Source organism: Acanthopagrus latus, chromosome 10 (assembly GCF_904848185.1).
Source record: "Acanthopagrus latus isolate v.2019 chromosome 10, fAcaLat1.1, whole genome shotgun sequence".
Taxonomy (NCBI): domain Eukaryota; kingdom Metazoa; phylum Chordata; class Actinopteri; order Spariformes; family Sparidae; genus Acanthopagrus; species Acanthopagrus latus.
This window is the reverse complement of record NC_051048.1, coordinates 266008-282326: the sequence shown is the minus strand read 5'-3', so window position 1 is coordinate 282326 and position 16319 is coordinate 266008. Positions and strand designations below refer to the sequence as shown.

At 41.5% G+C, this 16319-nt stretch overlaps 1 protein-coding gene across 1 annotated transcript; it reads right to left on the bottom strand.

Moving 5' to 3' along the window:
• Positions 1–453: 453 nt before the first annotated feature.
• On the bottom strand, positions 454–7204 carry LOC119027807 (RLA class II histocompatibility antigen, DP alpha-1 chain-like). The gene is made up of 4 exons (XM_037113272.1): positions 7036–7204; positions 6716–6961; positions 4615–4899; positions 454–1528 (listed from the first exon to the last, which is right to left on the bottom strand). The coding sequence occupies exons 1-4, from the start codon at positions 7106–7108 to the stop codon at positions 1407–1409; spliced, it is 726 nt and encodes a 241-aa protein (XP_036969167.1). The 5' UTR covers positions 7109–7204; the 3' UTR covers positions 454–1406.
• Positions 7205–16319: the final 9115 nt, after the last annotated feature.

Below are 16319 nucleotides of genomic sequence, written 5' to 3'. Positions count from 1 at the left end.
TGAAAAGTGCTATATAAATCAAGTTATTATTAATTATTGAATCGAGGTTCTAAGGACAGAGGATGTTGTTGATGTACTGAGGCAATGTGATTGTGATGTTGTAAGGCAAACATGATCTGTTAGCTGCGTTGTTACAACACCGTAGCTCCCTTTCCACCAGCCACATTTGTATTTAGGAAACTGATATTTGTTCTGTTATCTGTGTTGACTGAGATTCTTTATTAATTTATTTTATATTTTATAATATATAAAAATCAACCTTGTGAACTCAGAGAGAGGAGAAATTGTTTCTTCTGATTCATCCTGTTGTCTTCCGTCAGTGACGTGTCTGTGATGTCAGTGTGATGTCAGTGTGATGATGTCAGCATGATGATGACAGTGTGATGACGTCAGTGTGATGATGTCAGCGTGATGTGTGAACAGCAGTGGATCATTAAGAAGAGACGGAGCAGGTGAAGATTGGAGGTTTTATTCCAGAGGTGGACACTGAAGCTCAGTGACGACTCACATTTCATTCAGACTGCTGTAACAAACTGTTTCACTCAGTCAGACCAAAGATCTCACACATGATGTTCAACACAACGTCTTCACAAACATTACAGCACATCAGAATCATCAGCAACATCTGGGAGCTTCACTGGACCAGTTCACAGATGTTTCATCACTGGTTCTGTTCAGAGAACTCAGAGATCAGATCAGTGATGGAGGATTAAACCTGCAGTCGCTCCATCAGGCCGGAGCTACAACGGGTCTTTAGACCGGTTCTGACTGCTCAGCTGGTCTGAGTCAGGACCGGACTATAGAGTGGATCCTGTTGCACCAACAGAACTGAACCCAGTCTGAACTTCAGCCGGTCTCAGTGAGACCGTCAGCTGGGACGTAGAATGAAAAGTGACCCGTCTGAGTTTAAGAACAGGCGTCGACCCGGTTGGTGCAACAAGAAACTAACAGGGAGTTTAGATCAGATCCTGATTCATGTGTTGGATCAGAACCACATGAGGCTGATGATAGATTCTATAAGTGACGGCAGGTTTCACACATCTGGTCACGAAGGTGTTTAAATAAAAGGGGCGGAGCCTGCAGAGACGCCGACTCAGCACCAACACACAGTTTGTCTCATAGTCTCATCCTGTCAACATCACTTCTGTCTCTACAGAGAAACTCCACCAGATCCAGATGTTCACACCTGGAGGAGGTGCTGATGTCACTGTCCAACACAGGCCACACACACACTGACAGGTCCACATCTGGATTAACACTTTATTACATCTGGAATCAGAAAAGCTTAAAGAGCATTCAGTGACAGTTCAGCAGGAATCAGATCAACACAGTGTTCAGGAGTTTATTGATACAAGATGGAGGAAAGTTATCAAAGAGAACAGAATGACATCATCAGCCCCGACCAATCATCTGCACTCGTTTCCTTTGATGAGGAAGAAGGTTCCAGCAGCCACACCGAGCAGACCCACAGTCAGACCCAGTCCACAGAACACTGCAGGTCCAACACCGGGCAGAGTCTTCTCCACATCTGGAGACAGAAACACACAGGGAGAGACGTTAACTCACCTCCACATCTGGAGACAGAAACACACAGGGACGTTAACACACCTCCACATCTGGAGACAGACACACACACAGATGTTAACACACCTCCACATCTGGAGACAGACACACACACAGATGTTAACACACCTCCACATCTTTACAATGTAAATAAAGTTCATATTGTTGCTAGTTTAAACAAAGTGTGTATTGTTGTCAGATAATTAACATTTTTATTGTTCCATACCGATGTTCATAATTGGCATGGAACTGTTGTATTAAGTTAGCCACCTGTCGGATTCATATTATCGGCATATAATACCAGAGTGACTGTTAACTGTTGCTAACAGTAGCTGCTGTTAGCTAGCTAGCCCCGTTAGCCACAGCCCTCTTAGCTGCCTCTGCCTGGGCTGGGAGCTCAGAGGACAGGGGGAGGGTTGGTGTTTTCACTGCTAGCTGGTTATGCTAACTTCACATAATGTCACAAGTATAATTAATTTCTCATTTCGTTGGTCATCTTTGCTAATTTTTTTAATATTTACAACTAAAATGTCAGAACAATTTTGGTTTGCAAACATTTACTGGATCTGCCAGAGAGCTGACCATGTTTTTATACAATGAAACCCATAAAAACACAAAATATACTATTGTATGAAGACATGATGACGTCAAAATGTTTTTGATGCACTTTACTGTACTGTACGGTACAGTATTGATTTTTTTCACATTTAATTTGAGTACATTTTAGTCATTTAAATTAAAAACACACTGTTTTTGGTAGTATAATAAGAGTAAAAGGATAAAACAAAAACGGATTTCCAAAAATTAAAATGGAAAAAAACTAAATTTGGGAAAAAATAAAACAGATTTTATAGGGCCCTATATATATATGTATGTATGTAATGTTTATGTATGTATGTGTGTGTGTGTGTATATATATGTGTATATGTTAATCAAGCATCTTTTTGAGATCATATGCCTTTACATGTAATTTTGAATGATACTTCTGTTTTTGCATGTCTAAAGGCATATTGTTACACTGGGTTGCACTCCTGAGGATATGTTTCAGCACAGAAAGCAGGTTACTTTCAAGAGATCCCTACTTGTAGCAGTCAGACTTATTGAAGTATACATAACTGTTTAAAGTAAGGAAAAATACATTTGTATGTACTCTATAGGATGTTAAGTAAATATTTGTCTCTCAGGCACTGTATGATTTTTAAGACAATTACTCTCCTTTTTTAGAAAAGATCATCTGCAGATGCAATCTGCCCTGCAGAGATGGAGGCCATTTTCACTGTCCATTCTGTGGAACTACAATAATCTGGAAAGACACCATCATGCCCCATCTTATACAGTGCACAAATAAATGTGATATGGCCCAGCTGACCTCGGCTCCACCTTCTCAACCACCCTCACCAGAGACCCACCCTACTGTTTTATCATCAATGAGTGTTTCATACACACTCCCACCTTCTGTGTCAGTCGTCAAAATTGACCATTCCTACACACAAACAGCATCCCTGAAGACCCCAGATCTGTCTCAGTCAACCCAGCTCCAACCTCAGAGGACCCCACTGCTCTAGAGGAAGAAGTATCATGGGATGTGCCACCAGCCCATGTGAGGTGCCCACACTGCCCACTGGTTTTATACAAGAGGAATTTGTTTTTACATATCCAAAGAAAACATGGCAAAGTAAAAGACACAACAGCACAATGTCACTTACAAAGTACATCTGTTGACCAAAGTAACAGCCTGTATACCGTCAGAAAAACTTCCAGAGGATTGAGTGTTCCATGTGTAGCACAAGACATGGGGACAGCAACATGTGATGAGTTGTGAGATGGAGGGTTGTTTTTCTACTTTGGAATATTTGGTGATGGAACACAAAAAAATGTTTGTCACAAAAGAGTCCAAGTCAAGTTATTAATGTTGCCAGCATGATGGTGTCATGTTGTGTTTAACTGTATTCCTGAAATAAAATGGAATTAATAGAATGCTGTCAATCTGGCAATGGTAAAATCTAATTATTACAGTCATTTAATAGTTATAAATGAAAATGAACATCTCCAGACCCAGGAACTCCCCGTTCTGTTGCACCACACTTGTCTGTGGCCACAGTTGCTCTTGATGCCCCTTCATACCTGAAGATCCCAGGTGGGCGAGGAAACTACAAGCTGGACTGATGTCTTTTAGCTTAGTTTCTTTATTATGCCTTTGAGCAAACAGTGTGTGGGAAGTCTGTACTGTGCTTAGTGAAGGCATCCTCTGGTAAACAGGCTCGGCCGTATACAGGAAAGACGGAGAGCATGACAGCTTCCTGCATGATCCTGTATAATATCTGGGCAATACAGTCCTTTCACTGCATCACCACCAATGATTTACAGTGCTGGCCTTGTGATTTTTCAGTTGTAGCGTGAATGATATGTGTGAGCAGCCCCCCCCCCCCCCCCCCGCACACACACACACAAACATTGTATTTACGTTCAATAACTGTAATATTAATATTTACAATCAATATTAATTGTACATTGATGAAACATTGATATTTAATAAAAATTCATATAAATAATTTACTAATGTGATAATAAGTATGACATTTGTTGTGACCGTTTTAGTAATTGTCTATTTAATTTGAGAATTCAATATATTCAATCTTAGTTATTCTTTAGTCCTATTGTGTGTGTGTGTGTGTGTGTGTGTGTGTGTGTGTGTGTGTGCCCCCTACCTCCACACAAACATAATATTCACATTTGTATTCATAACGTTGATACTGAAGCTAAATTAACATTATTAAAATCATAACTTAGTGATTATTATAGGCCTCTAACTAACTTGTGAGTAAAGTCGTGATGAGACAATTAACTAATCAATTATACTGTTATGATAAACATGTAAATGCACAAAATGCATAGAGTTATGTTATGTGTTAACCACACAGTCTATGGTGTAAACATACGTGTTTTTAAGCTTTTATTTTGGTGATTAACTAACTTCCGCTTGAGACTTCTGGTATGGATTGGATATATGGCAGTTTAAATAAAGTCGTCAGTGTTTCTAAAGTTTCTCACCCCAGATCCTGGTCTGTGGCTCCTTCAGGGCTGGATGGGTCACTGAGCAGCTGTAGATGTCTCCTTGTTGGGGGGTGAAGTCCAGTTTGGAGAACTGGTTGAGGGTGAAATCTTTATTGACAAATGGAACGTTGACGCTGGTTCCTTCAGTCACTTTCTGTCCGTTCTTGGTCCAGGAGAACTTCACAGGAGCAGGAAAGAACCCAGTCACATGACAGATCAGGGTGTTCTTCACTTCCAGCTCCACGTAGTCTCTGGGGTAGATCATCGGACTGGAGGGAGGATCTGAACACACACAGATCAGATTATTATTAAGTACTTCATTACATTTCCCCTGAAGTGTAAAAGAAACTCAGTCTCATATCTAAATGTCCATGTGACTCATCATGAACACATGATGACACTACAGACAGCGCCTCTTGGTGGCCATTTTACTTTCCACCATGACTGAATCATGTATTTTGCATCATATCTCCTGAAGCAACATGACAACAGAGAGAAGATGTCTCCCTGATGTTCACATGTTCAGGGATCAAAATGACACCATCAGTGTTCACACACACACACACAGTCACACCAGCCTCATTCACGCAGAAGAAGATGCATAAAAGCTGCAGCCACAGTTTGCCAATTCTTCACTGATGGTGATTCACACAGAGTGAAGCATCTCCGCCTTAAAGACGAGCTGCTGTGTAATTCACACAGAAAGTCGGCGCATCTGTTTCTAAAGAGGCGTGACAGTGACGTCATGATGATGTCAGTGTTTCCCAGGTGTCCTCCTGTCAATCTAAACCTGCTGACGGTTTAAAATCGTATGTATGCTGTTATAATCTGAGATCCTGACCAACCAAACATCCTGGAAAGCGACAAAGTTACACTTAAGTCTCTGACAGGAGGTCTGACCGTCACCGTGACAACAGTAACTACAACACAAATACTTGGTGAGTTAAAGTTTTTTGCTGGTTACAGATGCTGTTTTTCGGTCAGAGATGTGAGGAAGAGTCGGGAGGACAGACGCTTCTCCATGTACAGCTGTGGTATTTGTTTTCCTCTTATTAGACAGTTACAGTTACTACATTACTGTTGTTTGGTCCTGTAACGTTGCTTTGTGGGACATTTCTCTGTATTTAGTTGAGTGAAGGACCTGTGTAGTTATCAGACTGTCAGACCAACACGCCCTTCATACACGCAGCCGGCTGATCCGTTCACACTGGTTCAGTTCGTCAGTACTGAACCTCTGGTACTACCTCCAGAGGCGGATCAGGGCCGGAGCGAAATTTCCCTCAATGCATCTGAAACTTTCACACAGAGGAGGAAGTGGAGAACTGGCGCAGGATCCCTGCAAGCAAACAGTGTGAATGGAGCTGGTGACACTGGAGACTGTGATGCTGCTGGAGCACAGCAGCTATGATGCCTATTAACATGTTGACTCAGGACACACAGACACAGAGGCACGCACACACACACACACACACACACACACACACACACACATACAGTGACACTAACCCTTTTCACATAGAGGCGCTGCATAATTTCTACAGCTCAGGTTTGCAAATTAATAAAGTCAAACCACTGTGTAATTTACACAGACAGCTGGTGTTTTGGCTCCTAAAGAGGTGTGACAGCACACGTCATGCTGACGATGTGTGTGTGTGTGTTTTCAAGGTGTTTTCTTGATCTGTGCTTCCAGATTATCCATTCACACAGACACCGGTTCACCTCTGATACAGCACAGACTGTCTGTACTGTACACGTTTCACACAAATGGAGGATGCAAAAAAACAGCTCATGATTCCTGCAGTAAGTGACTGAGGCACCTGAGTGTGTGTGTGTGTGTGTGTGTGTGTGTGTGTGTGCGTGAGTGTGTGTGTGTGTGTGGTGTTGTGACGATCATGAACCTGCTGAAGTGTCTCAGGTTTGGTTAGTAACTGATCAGCAGTGTGAGGTTACAGAATAAAAGCAGTGAAGTGAGGCCTGAAGTGACAGAAACAGTTGAGATGAGCTCTCAGGTCTGTTACAGACTCAACATGTCCACTGACATCACACATCACACAGCTGAGGACACTTACAGACACAACAGACATGAGTTTGTCTCTACCTCTCTCCGGGGGGGGGTTCTTGTAGGCTTGACGAGCTACATCCAGGTTCTGTTTGCAGATCTGTTGATTAGCCTCAGCTTGTTGATAAATTCCTTCCACGAAGCGAAACCCTACAAAGTCAGGCTGAGGATAGACCGCTTTCTTGTTCTTGAAGTCTGCGTAGTAAATCTCATCACCATCCAGACCGTACATGTTCTCTCCATCAGAGTCAGAACAGCCAGTCATATATATTTCATCATGAAGAGCTGAAAACAGAAACACAAGCTGATGTTCACCTGTCTGTCTCTCTGTCTCTCTGTCTGAGTGTAAATAAACTTACCATCAGCTGAGACACCGAGGACACAGGAGAGGATGAGGACCACCATCATCTTCATCATCTTCATCTTCTTCATCTTCAGCAGCTCTCTGTGGACCAGAACCAGAACCAGTCTGTCTCTATGAACCAGTCCGTCTCTGTCACCAGTCTGAGGAGGACTGACAGAAACTCAGCAGCAGCTGATCTCTAACACACTGAACAGCCAATCAGAGAGCGTGATGTCATCAGTAACCAGGTAGAGACACTCTGCTGCTGCTGAGCACACATGACCTGGGACAGACAGACACAGAAGGCATTTATAGCAGATGCTTTTATCCAAAGTGACTTACAATAAGTGCATTTGTCACAAGAGAGAAACCACGAGATGTCACCGTCGAAAGAGTAAAAAAGAAAAACTGACAAAATTAAAAATGAAACAAACAATTGCCCCAAAACTGCACAATTTAAAAAATGTCACTCCATTTCATACATTAAAAAAGAAGAAAAACCAAATCTCCTGGATAAAAAGAATCACAATAATCCTGAATCAAAAAGTTAACTTGGTTTCATGCCACAACACTAAAAATCCCTTATTTAAATGTTTTTCCTAAATGTTTTTTCAACAATTTTCTGGATATTCAGGGCTCCCGTACTTCTCACACACATCAAGGAATATAAAGAAATATGTCTGTGCCTGAAGTCTTAAAAACTACAGTCACAAATGTGCTGTCATTCTTATTATGACCAATTAGATCAAGCACATCTTACAGTGACTTAACTGCTGTGGATTCATCTCATGCTGAGATTTCATATCAATCTCTCTCTCTGTTGAAAACTTATATAACTTGTATCATCCAAGTTTCCAAGTAAAATGTTCACGTTTGTATTTCTGTGTGAGAAGTCTCACCTTCACCTGAAACATCAGAGCAAACACGTGAAAACCACAGAAGAAGACGAGGATTCACAGAGTGCTCTTATGAATACATGACATCAGCCTGGTGGCTCTGACGGTCCGTTCATGCTTCAAGCTGCTGGACCACTCAGATTATTATTATTATCATAGAGAAGAAAGTATCCTGTGTTAAGTCACTTCCCTGCACTGAAATATGAACTCTCATCTACATTTGCATTAAATTGTGATGTTGCAGTTGAATGATTCAGCAGAGAAAAGGAGCGGACACAAAGTGGAATTCATGAACTGTAAACTTTTACAGTTTTCATCCTCAGCGAGGTGCATTCACAGTCCTGCTCTGAGAATCAGTGTTCACAGTTATGACCTGATGCTGCAGAGCTGCTGTCATCATGTTCACTCAGATTCATCTGATTATTGTTTCTAAAATTCAACACGTCACCCTGAACGCCTCGTTCTGAACAGGTTCTTCTTCATGGTGCTGCTCAGACTGAACACCTGCACAGGTGAGACTGACTCAGTTCTGATCCACTTCCTGTTTGTGTCTTTGTGTCACTTTACAACAGGACGTATTAAATAAAGACACCAGTGAACAACAGGCCCGTCCAGGTGACAGAACTGTCTCAGTGGTTCTGGTCCTGTTTGTCCTGATGTCTTCAGGTCTGTTATCACCAGAGACACAAAGTGTCAGAAAACACTTTTCATCTTCATGTCAAAACAAGTTGGGTCAGTTTGAGCTCATGTCTCCTGGTTCTGCACTCAGTGCCAGAACAGGTCCGACCACACGATGCCTTCAGGTGCCGACTGAAACCAGGAGTTCACCACATTCCCTCTGACACAGAGGATCAGCTGTAACACTCACGTTATGGGAGGAGACTGAGTTTTCCTGCAGCACCTGAACGCAGAAGCATCTCTGTGGAATGCCCAGACACTTCACTTTCACTTCCTGATCAGCAGCCAATCAGAAACGGAGCTGCTGATGAGTCATCAGTTAACAGGAAGGGCAGCAGAGAGGAGACACTCAGACACTGAGCCTCCAGAACTGGATCTGGGTTTGAGTCCAGTTCTCACAGTGGCTGAACTGTGTAACTACATCATCACGTGACCCCAGTGACCCAGAAAGACTTGGTACTGAGACGTGACCCATTACTGAGATGTGACCCGTTACTGAGATGTGAGCTGAACTAAGTTATCATGGATTGATCTAGCAACTACTAGCTAGTTAACTATGGACTGGTGCTAGCAGAATTTAACATTCTGTTAAATAGTTTACAAAATTTCACTGTGATTTTAAAAACATATACAAATGTTTTTGGGTTTACAATACCGTCATTTTTACAGTGTGTGTGAACACACGTACTTAAAGGAGTAGTTTGTGTTTAATAAAGTATATAAAGTAAATATCTATAGTCGGTCTGTTTCCTACCGTAATCACAGATCAGCGCAGCCTCAGTTTGGAAACACGAACTGTCCCTTTAAAGCTGTCCACTTGTCATTTCCCCCCACCCCCACCTGACAACCCTTAAAAATAAGTAGTAGCAGTTGGTCCAAAATAAGTTTCAACAGGCTGGATGTCTTTAAAGCTTTTTTGTTTTCAGGCTCTTTACAGACAGAATCAGAATCAGTTCAACAGAAAACAAAGTCTCATTTGGAACAAACTGAAGAAATCTGACTTAATGAATATGATATTCACCCAACAGACATATTTAATCATTAATCTCCTTATTATTAGATCCAACACTCAAACATAAGACTGTAGCTTCAGTAGTAGTGACCAGAACCTCACGGGACTCCAATATTAATAAAGACATTTGAGTCCATAAGTTAGTATAAAGACTCGACCCCTTTCCTTGCAGGAGGAACATAAATCAGAAACATCGGGTCAGAACTTCATGGCAGGGTCAGAATATGTGAAAGACTTTAATCAGAACTTCTTTAACTGTGCTGGGTACAAGAACTCTGTTAACTTCAGTCCAGACGTCCTGCTGATGTCAGGAAACATCTCATGTGGTGAAACACCTGAACTGGTGTTGTGTCGGTCGCGAACATGTCGTTCGAACGAACAAATCTTTTGAGTGAACGAACTGAACGGGATCAGTTCATGAACTGATTTGTTCCTTTCTCAGTTCAGTTGAGCTCAGCTGATCATGCTGGCTGGGAGTGGAACTGCTGCGACTCACACAGAGAACTGTGAGGACGTGATTCAAGTTCGCTCTGTGATTCATTCATGATTTGTGAACCTCTCTGGAAAGTCCCGACTCTCTAACTTTCACTTCTTGTTCAGTCAGCAGCCAATCAGGAACCATCCTGTGATGAGTCATCAGTCACCAGCAGAACTGCTGAGCTCACAGAGCAGAAAGAGACAGAGAGAGAGACAGAGAGAGAGAGAGAGAGACAGACAGAGAGAGAGAGACAGAGAGAGAGAGAGAGAGACAGAGAGAGAGAGAGAGAGACAGAGAGAGACAGAGAGAGAGAGAGAGAGAGAGACAGAGAGAGAGAGAGAGAGACAGAGAGAGAGAGACAGAGAGAGAGAGACAGAGAGAGAGAGAGAGAGACAGACAGAGAGAGAGAGAGAGACAGAGAGAGAGAGAGAGAGAGAGAGAGAGAGAGAGACAGAGAGAGAGAGAGAGAGAGACAGAGAGAGAGAGACAGAGAGAGAGAGAGAGAGGAGCTGAGAGCCTCCTGCAGGAGACACACTGCACCACACAGACACACAAACATATACACTATATTACCAAAAGTATTCGCTCACCTGCCTTTACTCATTCTATGAACTGAAGTGCCATCCCATTCCTAACTCATAGAATTCAATATGATGTCGGTCCACCTTTTGCAGCTATTACAGCTTCAACTCTTCTGGGAAGACTGTCCACAAGGTTGAGGAGAGTGTTTATAGGAATTTTTGACCATTCTTCCAAAAGCGCATTGGTGAGGTCACACACTGATGTTGGTCGAGAAGGCCTGGCTCTCAGTCTCCGCTCTAATTCATCCCAAAGGTGTTCTATCGGGTTCAGGTCAGGACTCTGTGCAGGCCAGTCAAGTTCATCCACACCAGACTCTGTCATCCACGTCTTTATGGACCTTGCTTTGTGCACTGGTGCACAGTCATGTTGGAAGAGGAAGGGGCCCGCTCCAAACTGTTCCCACAAGGTTGGGAGCATGGAATTGTCCAAAATGTTTTGGTATCCTGAAGCATTCAATGTTCCTTTCACTGGAACTAAGGGGCCAAGCCCAGCTCCTGAAAAACAACCCCATACCATAATTCCTCCTCCACCAAATTTCACAGTTGGCACAATGCAATCTGAAATGTACCGTTCTCCTGGCAACCTCCAAACCCAGACTCGTCCATCAGATTGCCAGATGGAAAAGCGTGATTCATCACTCCAGAGAACGCGTCTCCACTGCTCTAGAGGCCAGTGACGGCGTGCTTTACACCATTGCATCCGACGCCTTGCATTGCACTTGGTGATGTGTGGCTTGGCTGCAGCTGCTCGGCCATGGAAACCCATTCCATGAAGCTCTCTGCGTACTGTACTTGGGCTAATCTGAAGGTCACATGAAGTTTGTAGCTCTCTAGCAATTGACTGTGCAGAAAGTCGGCGACCTCTTTGCACTATGCGCTTCAGCATCCGCTGACCCCTCTCCGTCACTTTACGTGGCCTACCACTTCGTGGCTGAGTTGCTGTTGTTCCCAAACGCTTCCATTTTGTTATAATAGAGCTGACAGTTGACTGTGGAATATTTAGGAGCGAGGAAATTTCACGACTGGATTTGTTGCACAAGTGGCATCCTATGACAGTTCCACGCTGGAATTCACTGAGCTCCTGAGAGCGGCCCATTCTTTCACAAATGTCTTGTTTCACAGTCTGCATGCCTGAGTGCTTGAATTTATACACCTGGGGCCAGGCCAAGTGATTAGAACACCTGATTCTGATCATTTGAATGGGTGAGCGAATACTTTTGGTAATATAGTGTATATATATATATACATACAGACAGACAGACAGACAGATAGATAGATAGATAGATATGTTTGTATGAAAGTTTTTCTCTCCATTGAAGTTTTCACCACAATCTTAATATTTTCTTGTTCTTTATTTAATCAGCTCATCCAATCAGATGTCAGCTGCTCATGTGTTGCCAGGCAGCAGAGTGTTGATGTTGAGACTTTAAGTGTGTTACTGATTTAAAACATCAGTATTACTGAGATACTAATATTAAATATATCAATAAAAACCTGAATTAGAGTCAAAATACTCTCAGAATGATATCAGCGACCAGCAAACACAGAATCTGTCCAATAAAAAAAAAATTAAACCTCATTAAATTAACTACAGTTGTATTTTTTATTTGTTCGACTTTAATTCTCTCACATTAAAACAATAACGCTGCATAAATTATACATTTTAAAGATTCCACAAGTTCCACAAGATCCTCAAGTTTACAAATAATAAATTCAAGAAAATTGAAATTAAAATATAAACTACAATAATCTATTTAAGAAAAACATGTCCAGAGAAACATGAATGTAAATTCTGCAGTTCTGATGACGTCACTGGAACGAGAGAAGAGTTACATGTGAAAACATCTGAAGATATTTTTTTTAATCTCTGATATGAAAGTGTCTCATTAATGTTAATAAATAAGTTCATCGGTTTATTTACAGTCAGCTCAGCCAATCAGAGGCCAGCTGCTCATGTGTTGCCAGGCAGCAGAGTGTTGATGGAGACCAGCAGCAGAGTGAAGGAGCTCAGACGCCTCCTGCTGGTTCTGATTCATCATTAGAACCTCAGAGATAGTAGCAGTAACATGACTGATACAGGCTGATCAGAGGTAAACTTGATGTTCTGGTTTGTTTCTGGTCTCTCTCAGTACTTTGAACATCATTTTTTTTTAACAACATGTTTATTGACATTTTACTCACAACCCCTGTGTACAGTGTACAATTAATTACAAACTCCCAGGAGTGTAAATCAGCTGTTCCAGACGACACTGAGACATTAGTAGTATACACAAAATTTCAAACAAACAATTTAAGGGAGAAATTATTAATTAAATGCAAGGTACAAAATAAAAAGAAAGAAAAAAATAATTAAAACAGAAATGAATAAAATAAAAATAATAAAAATACAGCCGCAAGCGGCAGTCCGCAGGTTCTAACCCCTTTCGCCTCAAACCGTTCACCCTGACCCCCATCCCCCGTTGTCCATGACATCAGCTGCCGTATTCCTCAAAGCTCTGTGCAACACATAGCCATGATACGCCCCAGATTTCCCCAAATTGTTTTTTCAGCTACATGGTAATGGCATTTATAGCGCCCCCTATAGTTCTGTCTGTATAGTCCTGTTGTGAACTGACCCACCAAGTTTTGTGATTATAGGACAAAGGGTGTGGGAGTTATGGTCAATCATTTCTAAGCCCCGCCCATTGCAAAAATACATGGGTCCGTTGCGGCCATGTTTTTTTGACCAATCTGGCTCATTTATAGTACAAATTTCTCTTTTCATCGCCTGGCGCTGTATACCGAATTTGGTGTTGATAGAGTAAATCTTTCAAAAGTTCTACTCATTTTACTGTTTTTCACATTATGCTAATTAGCAAAAATTTCAAGTAGGCAGAGCTTAATCGTGCGAGGCTTTTTTGTAGAGCACATGGAGCTGGACTTGTGTGTCAAATTTCAAGTCAATCAGATTTGAAGGCGTGGCCTTCCCAAAACGCATTTTCAAGCCTTAGTTACAGCGCCAACATGTGGCTGACTGGGCTCAGATTTTAATAAAAGTTGATGCATCATTTTCAATCATTGGGCCAAGTTTCAAGTTTCTGGCCCATTCCACCTCACGGGAATTTGAGCTCAAGCTGCAGACAACAAATAATAATAAACCTTCACAGTTTTAAAAAATGAATTGATAGAATAAACCTCATAGATAGTACCACTTGTATATTCCAAAAATAGAACAATAAATTGTTGTCAATCTTAAAGATAACTTCACAGTCTGTACTCTCATCAGCCTCATTCAGAGGTTTACACTAACCAGAACTCAAACCTCTCTTCGTCCGCTAGCTCCAAACCTTTTACAAATAGATCAAATGGCCCCAAACCTCAAAAAGTTCTTGCTTCCCTCTTTGTACATTATTATTGTTATTTTTTCCAAAGCAAAAGTTATTAACATTTGCCTGACCCAATGTGTGACACTTGGTCTGCTGGACTTCTTCCAGAACAATGCAATTGCAAAAGACATGTATATCATTATTTGCTCACTGTTGGTGTATTTGTGATTTTTGGGATGGAGACCTAAAAGAAAGACAACTGAGTTTACTACAAGATCTTTTGAGAAAATCTTTTCTATTGTTTTTTCATTTTCTTCCCAAAAAGCTTTGACTTTACTACATTGCCACATGCAGTGAAATAGTGTCCCTTTTTCCTTTATACATTTAATACATAGATCAGGAATATTATCATCATATTTATCTAATTTAGCTGGTGTGATATAAGTTCTCATTGTCCATTTATACTGTAACAGTCTCAGTCTAGTGTTGACTGATTGGGAGCGAGCCTTTGTGCATATTGAACCCAGTCCTCTGGGGAGATCTGTTTTCCCAGGTCTTTACTCCATAAGTTTCTTTTACAATCTGAATGTTCTGATGAGTTAGACATTAATACATCATACAGCTCTGAAATAGCGTCTTTGCTTAAAATGTCCTTAGACATCAATTTTTCTAAACTGGATGTTAAACGTTTGGCTATAAGACTATTTTGACTTGTCCTAATAAAAGCTCTGAGTTGGAGAAATTTTTAAAAAAAATTATCGATGTCATACTTATGTGTTGTAAATGATGCTGCATAGACGCTCCCTTGCCATCTCCTAATTCTTACATTGTCCTCTTTTAAGGTATGTGTTTCCTGCAGAAAAAAATGTTTTGAGTTGGTGTCTTTCAACGTATTCATAACCTGTTTGATTTTCTTAGTTTTTTTTGAGCCTGTGCAATTCCAGGAGGTACATTTAAGTTCTACTTTTTGAGACGTTCCAAATAATATACCATGAGGCCCCCTTAATGAAAATGACATATCTGCGAGGATTAACACATTTAAACCCTAGAACATTCATTGAACACACTGAACAGTAGAAAAACAATAAGCCCATTCTCCCAACTAAATGGGACGCCCCCCCTAGATTTGCTTCCGGCTACTGTTGTGAACAGATCCTGGATCAGTCCACTCACTCTTCTCTCTGACCGCTTTAAAACAAATAAGAAAGGGTATATAAGTGAAAGCTCATAAATTGCCAATGTTAAATATTGACGTTGTTGCAGCTTTCACTACCAACATTTACTAAACAAACTCATATTACCTACAATAAATACTAAACAGTGAAAAATAAGATAGAGAGCAAAGTTTGAGTGGAGTTCCATTAAAATAACAAAAGTTATAGTATCTTTACTCTGTTAGTACACAGACTGTTTTACTGTACAAACCATCCTTCATCTGCAGCAGCTTAATCAAACACATTCAGACTTAGTCTCCTGCTTTCCAGGGCTTATCAGTGTAACAACAAACATCCCTGACTGGAGTAAGTTGTATAAACCTGTGCAAACATTATAAGCATCCGGTGTTAAAAACTGATATACTGATGCCTCTAACTTTAGCATGTTAGAAAGAATATTTTACTTTAAGGGGAAAAAAAAGAAAAAGAAATTCCAGAGGATTTACACATTTCGTTGATTCCCCGTTTTAGTAGCACAAATTATTTAGTTTCACAGTCTGTTGTTGCACAATCGCTCCTGTTGACCAACCTCACATCTGCAGGGATGTAAACACAAACATTCAGCTTACAGTCCTGTTGCTTCCTCTGTCTCAGGCTTCAACATTTACTCCTGCAGCTTCTTCTTTCACCTTGTTTATGAAGTGTTGCACCTCCACCGGAGTGTTAAATGTGCATGTTCGTTCCCTATAAGTTATCACCAGTTTGGCGGGGGGTATTACGCCGTGTCTGAGGTCCAGACTCCGCAGCTGCTGGTGCACCGAGTCGTACTGTTTCTGTTATTTGCACACTTCTGTGGCGAGGTCGTCGTAAAAGTGCACCTGCTGGTTTTTGTAAAGGGTTTCTTTCTCTGCCTTAGCCGCTTTTAGCACTTCCATCTTCTCCTTGTAGTTCAGGAATCTCATTATCAACGTTCTCCGCGGAGTTTCGTTGTCTCTTCTTAGCCTGACCCGGTGCGCTCTCTCCATCACTATCAGGCACCACAGGTTAGCCAAGTTTAGCACCTCCAATAACCATCCCTCCAGGAATGAGCAAGGGTCTGGGGTCTGGGCCCCCTCGGGCAAGTTCACCAGCCTCAGGTTGTTCAGGCGCGCTCTCGTTTCCATATCCACAACTTTATCCTCCAGAACTGGGTTTCT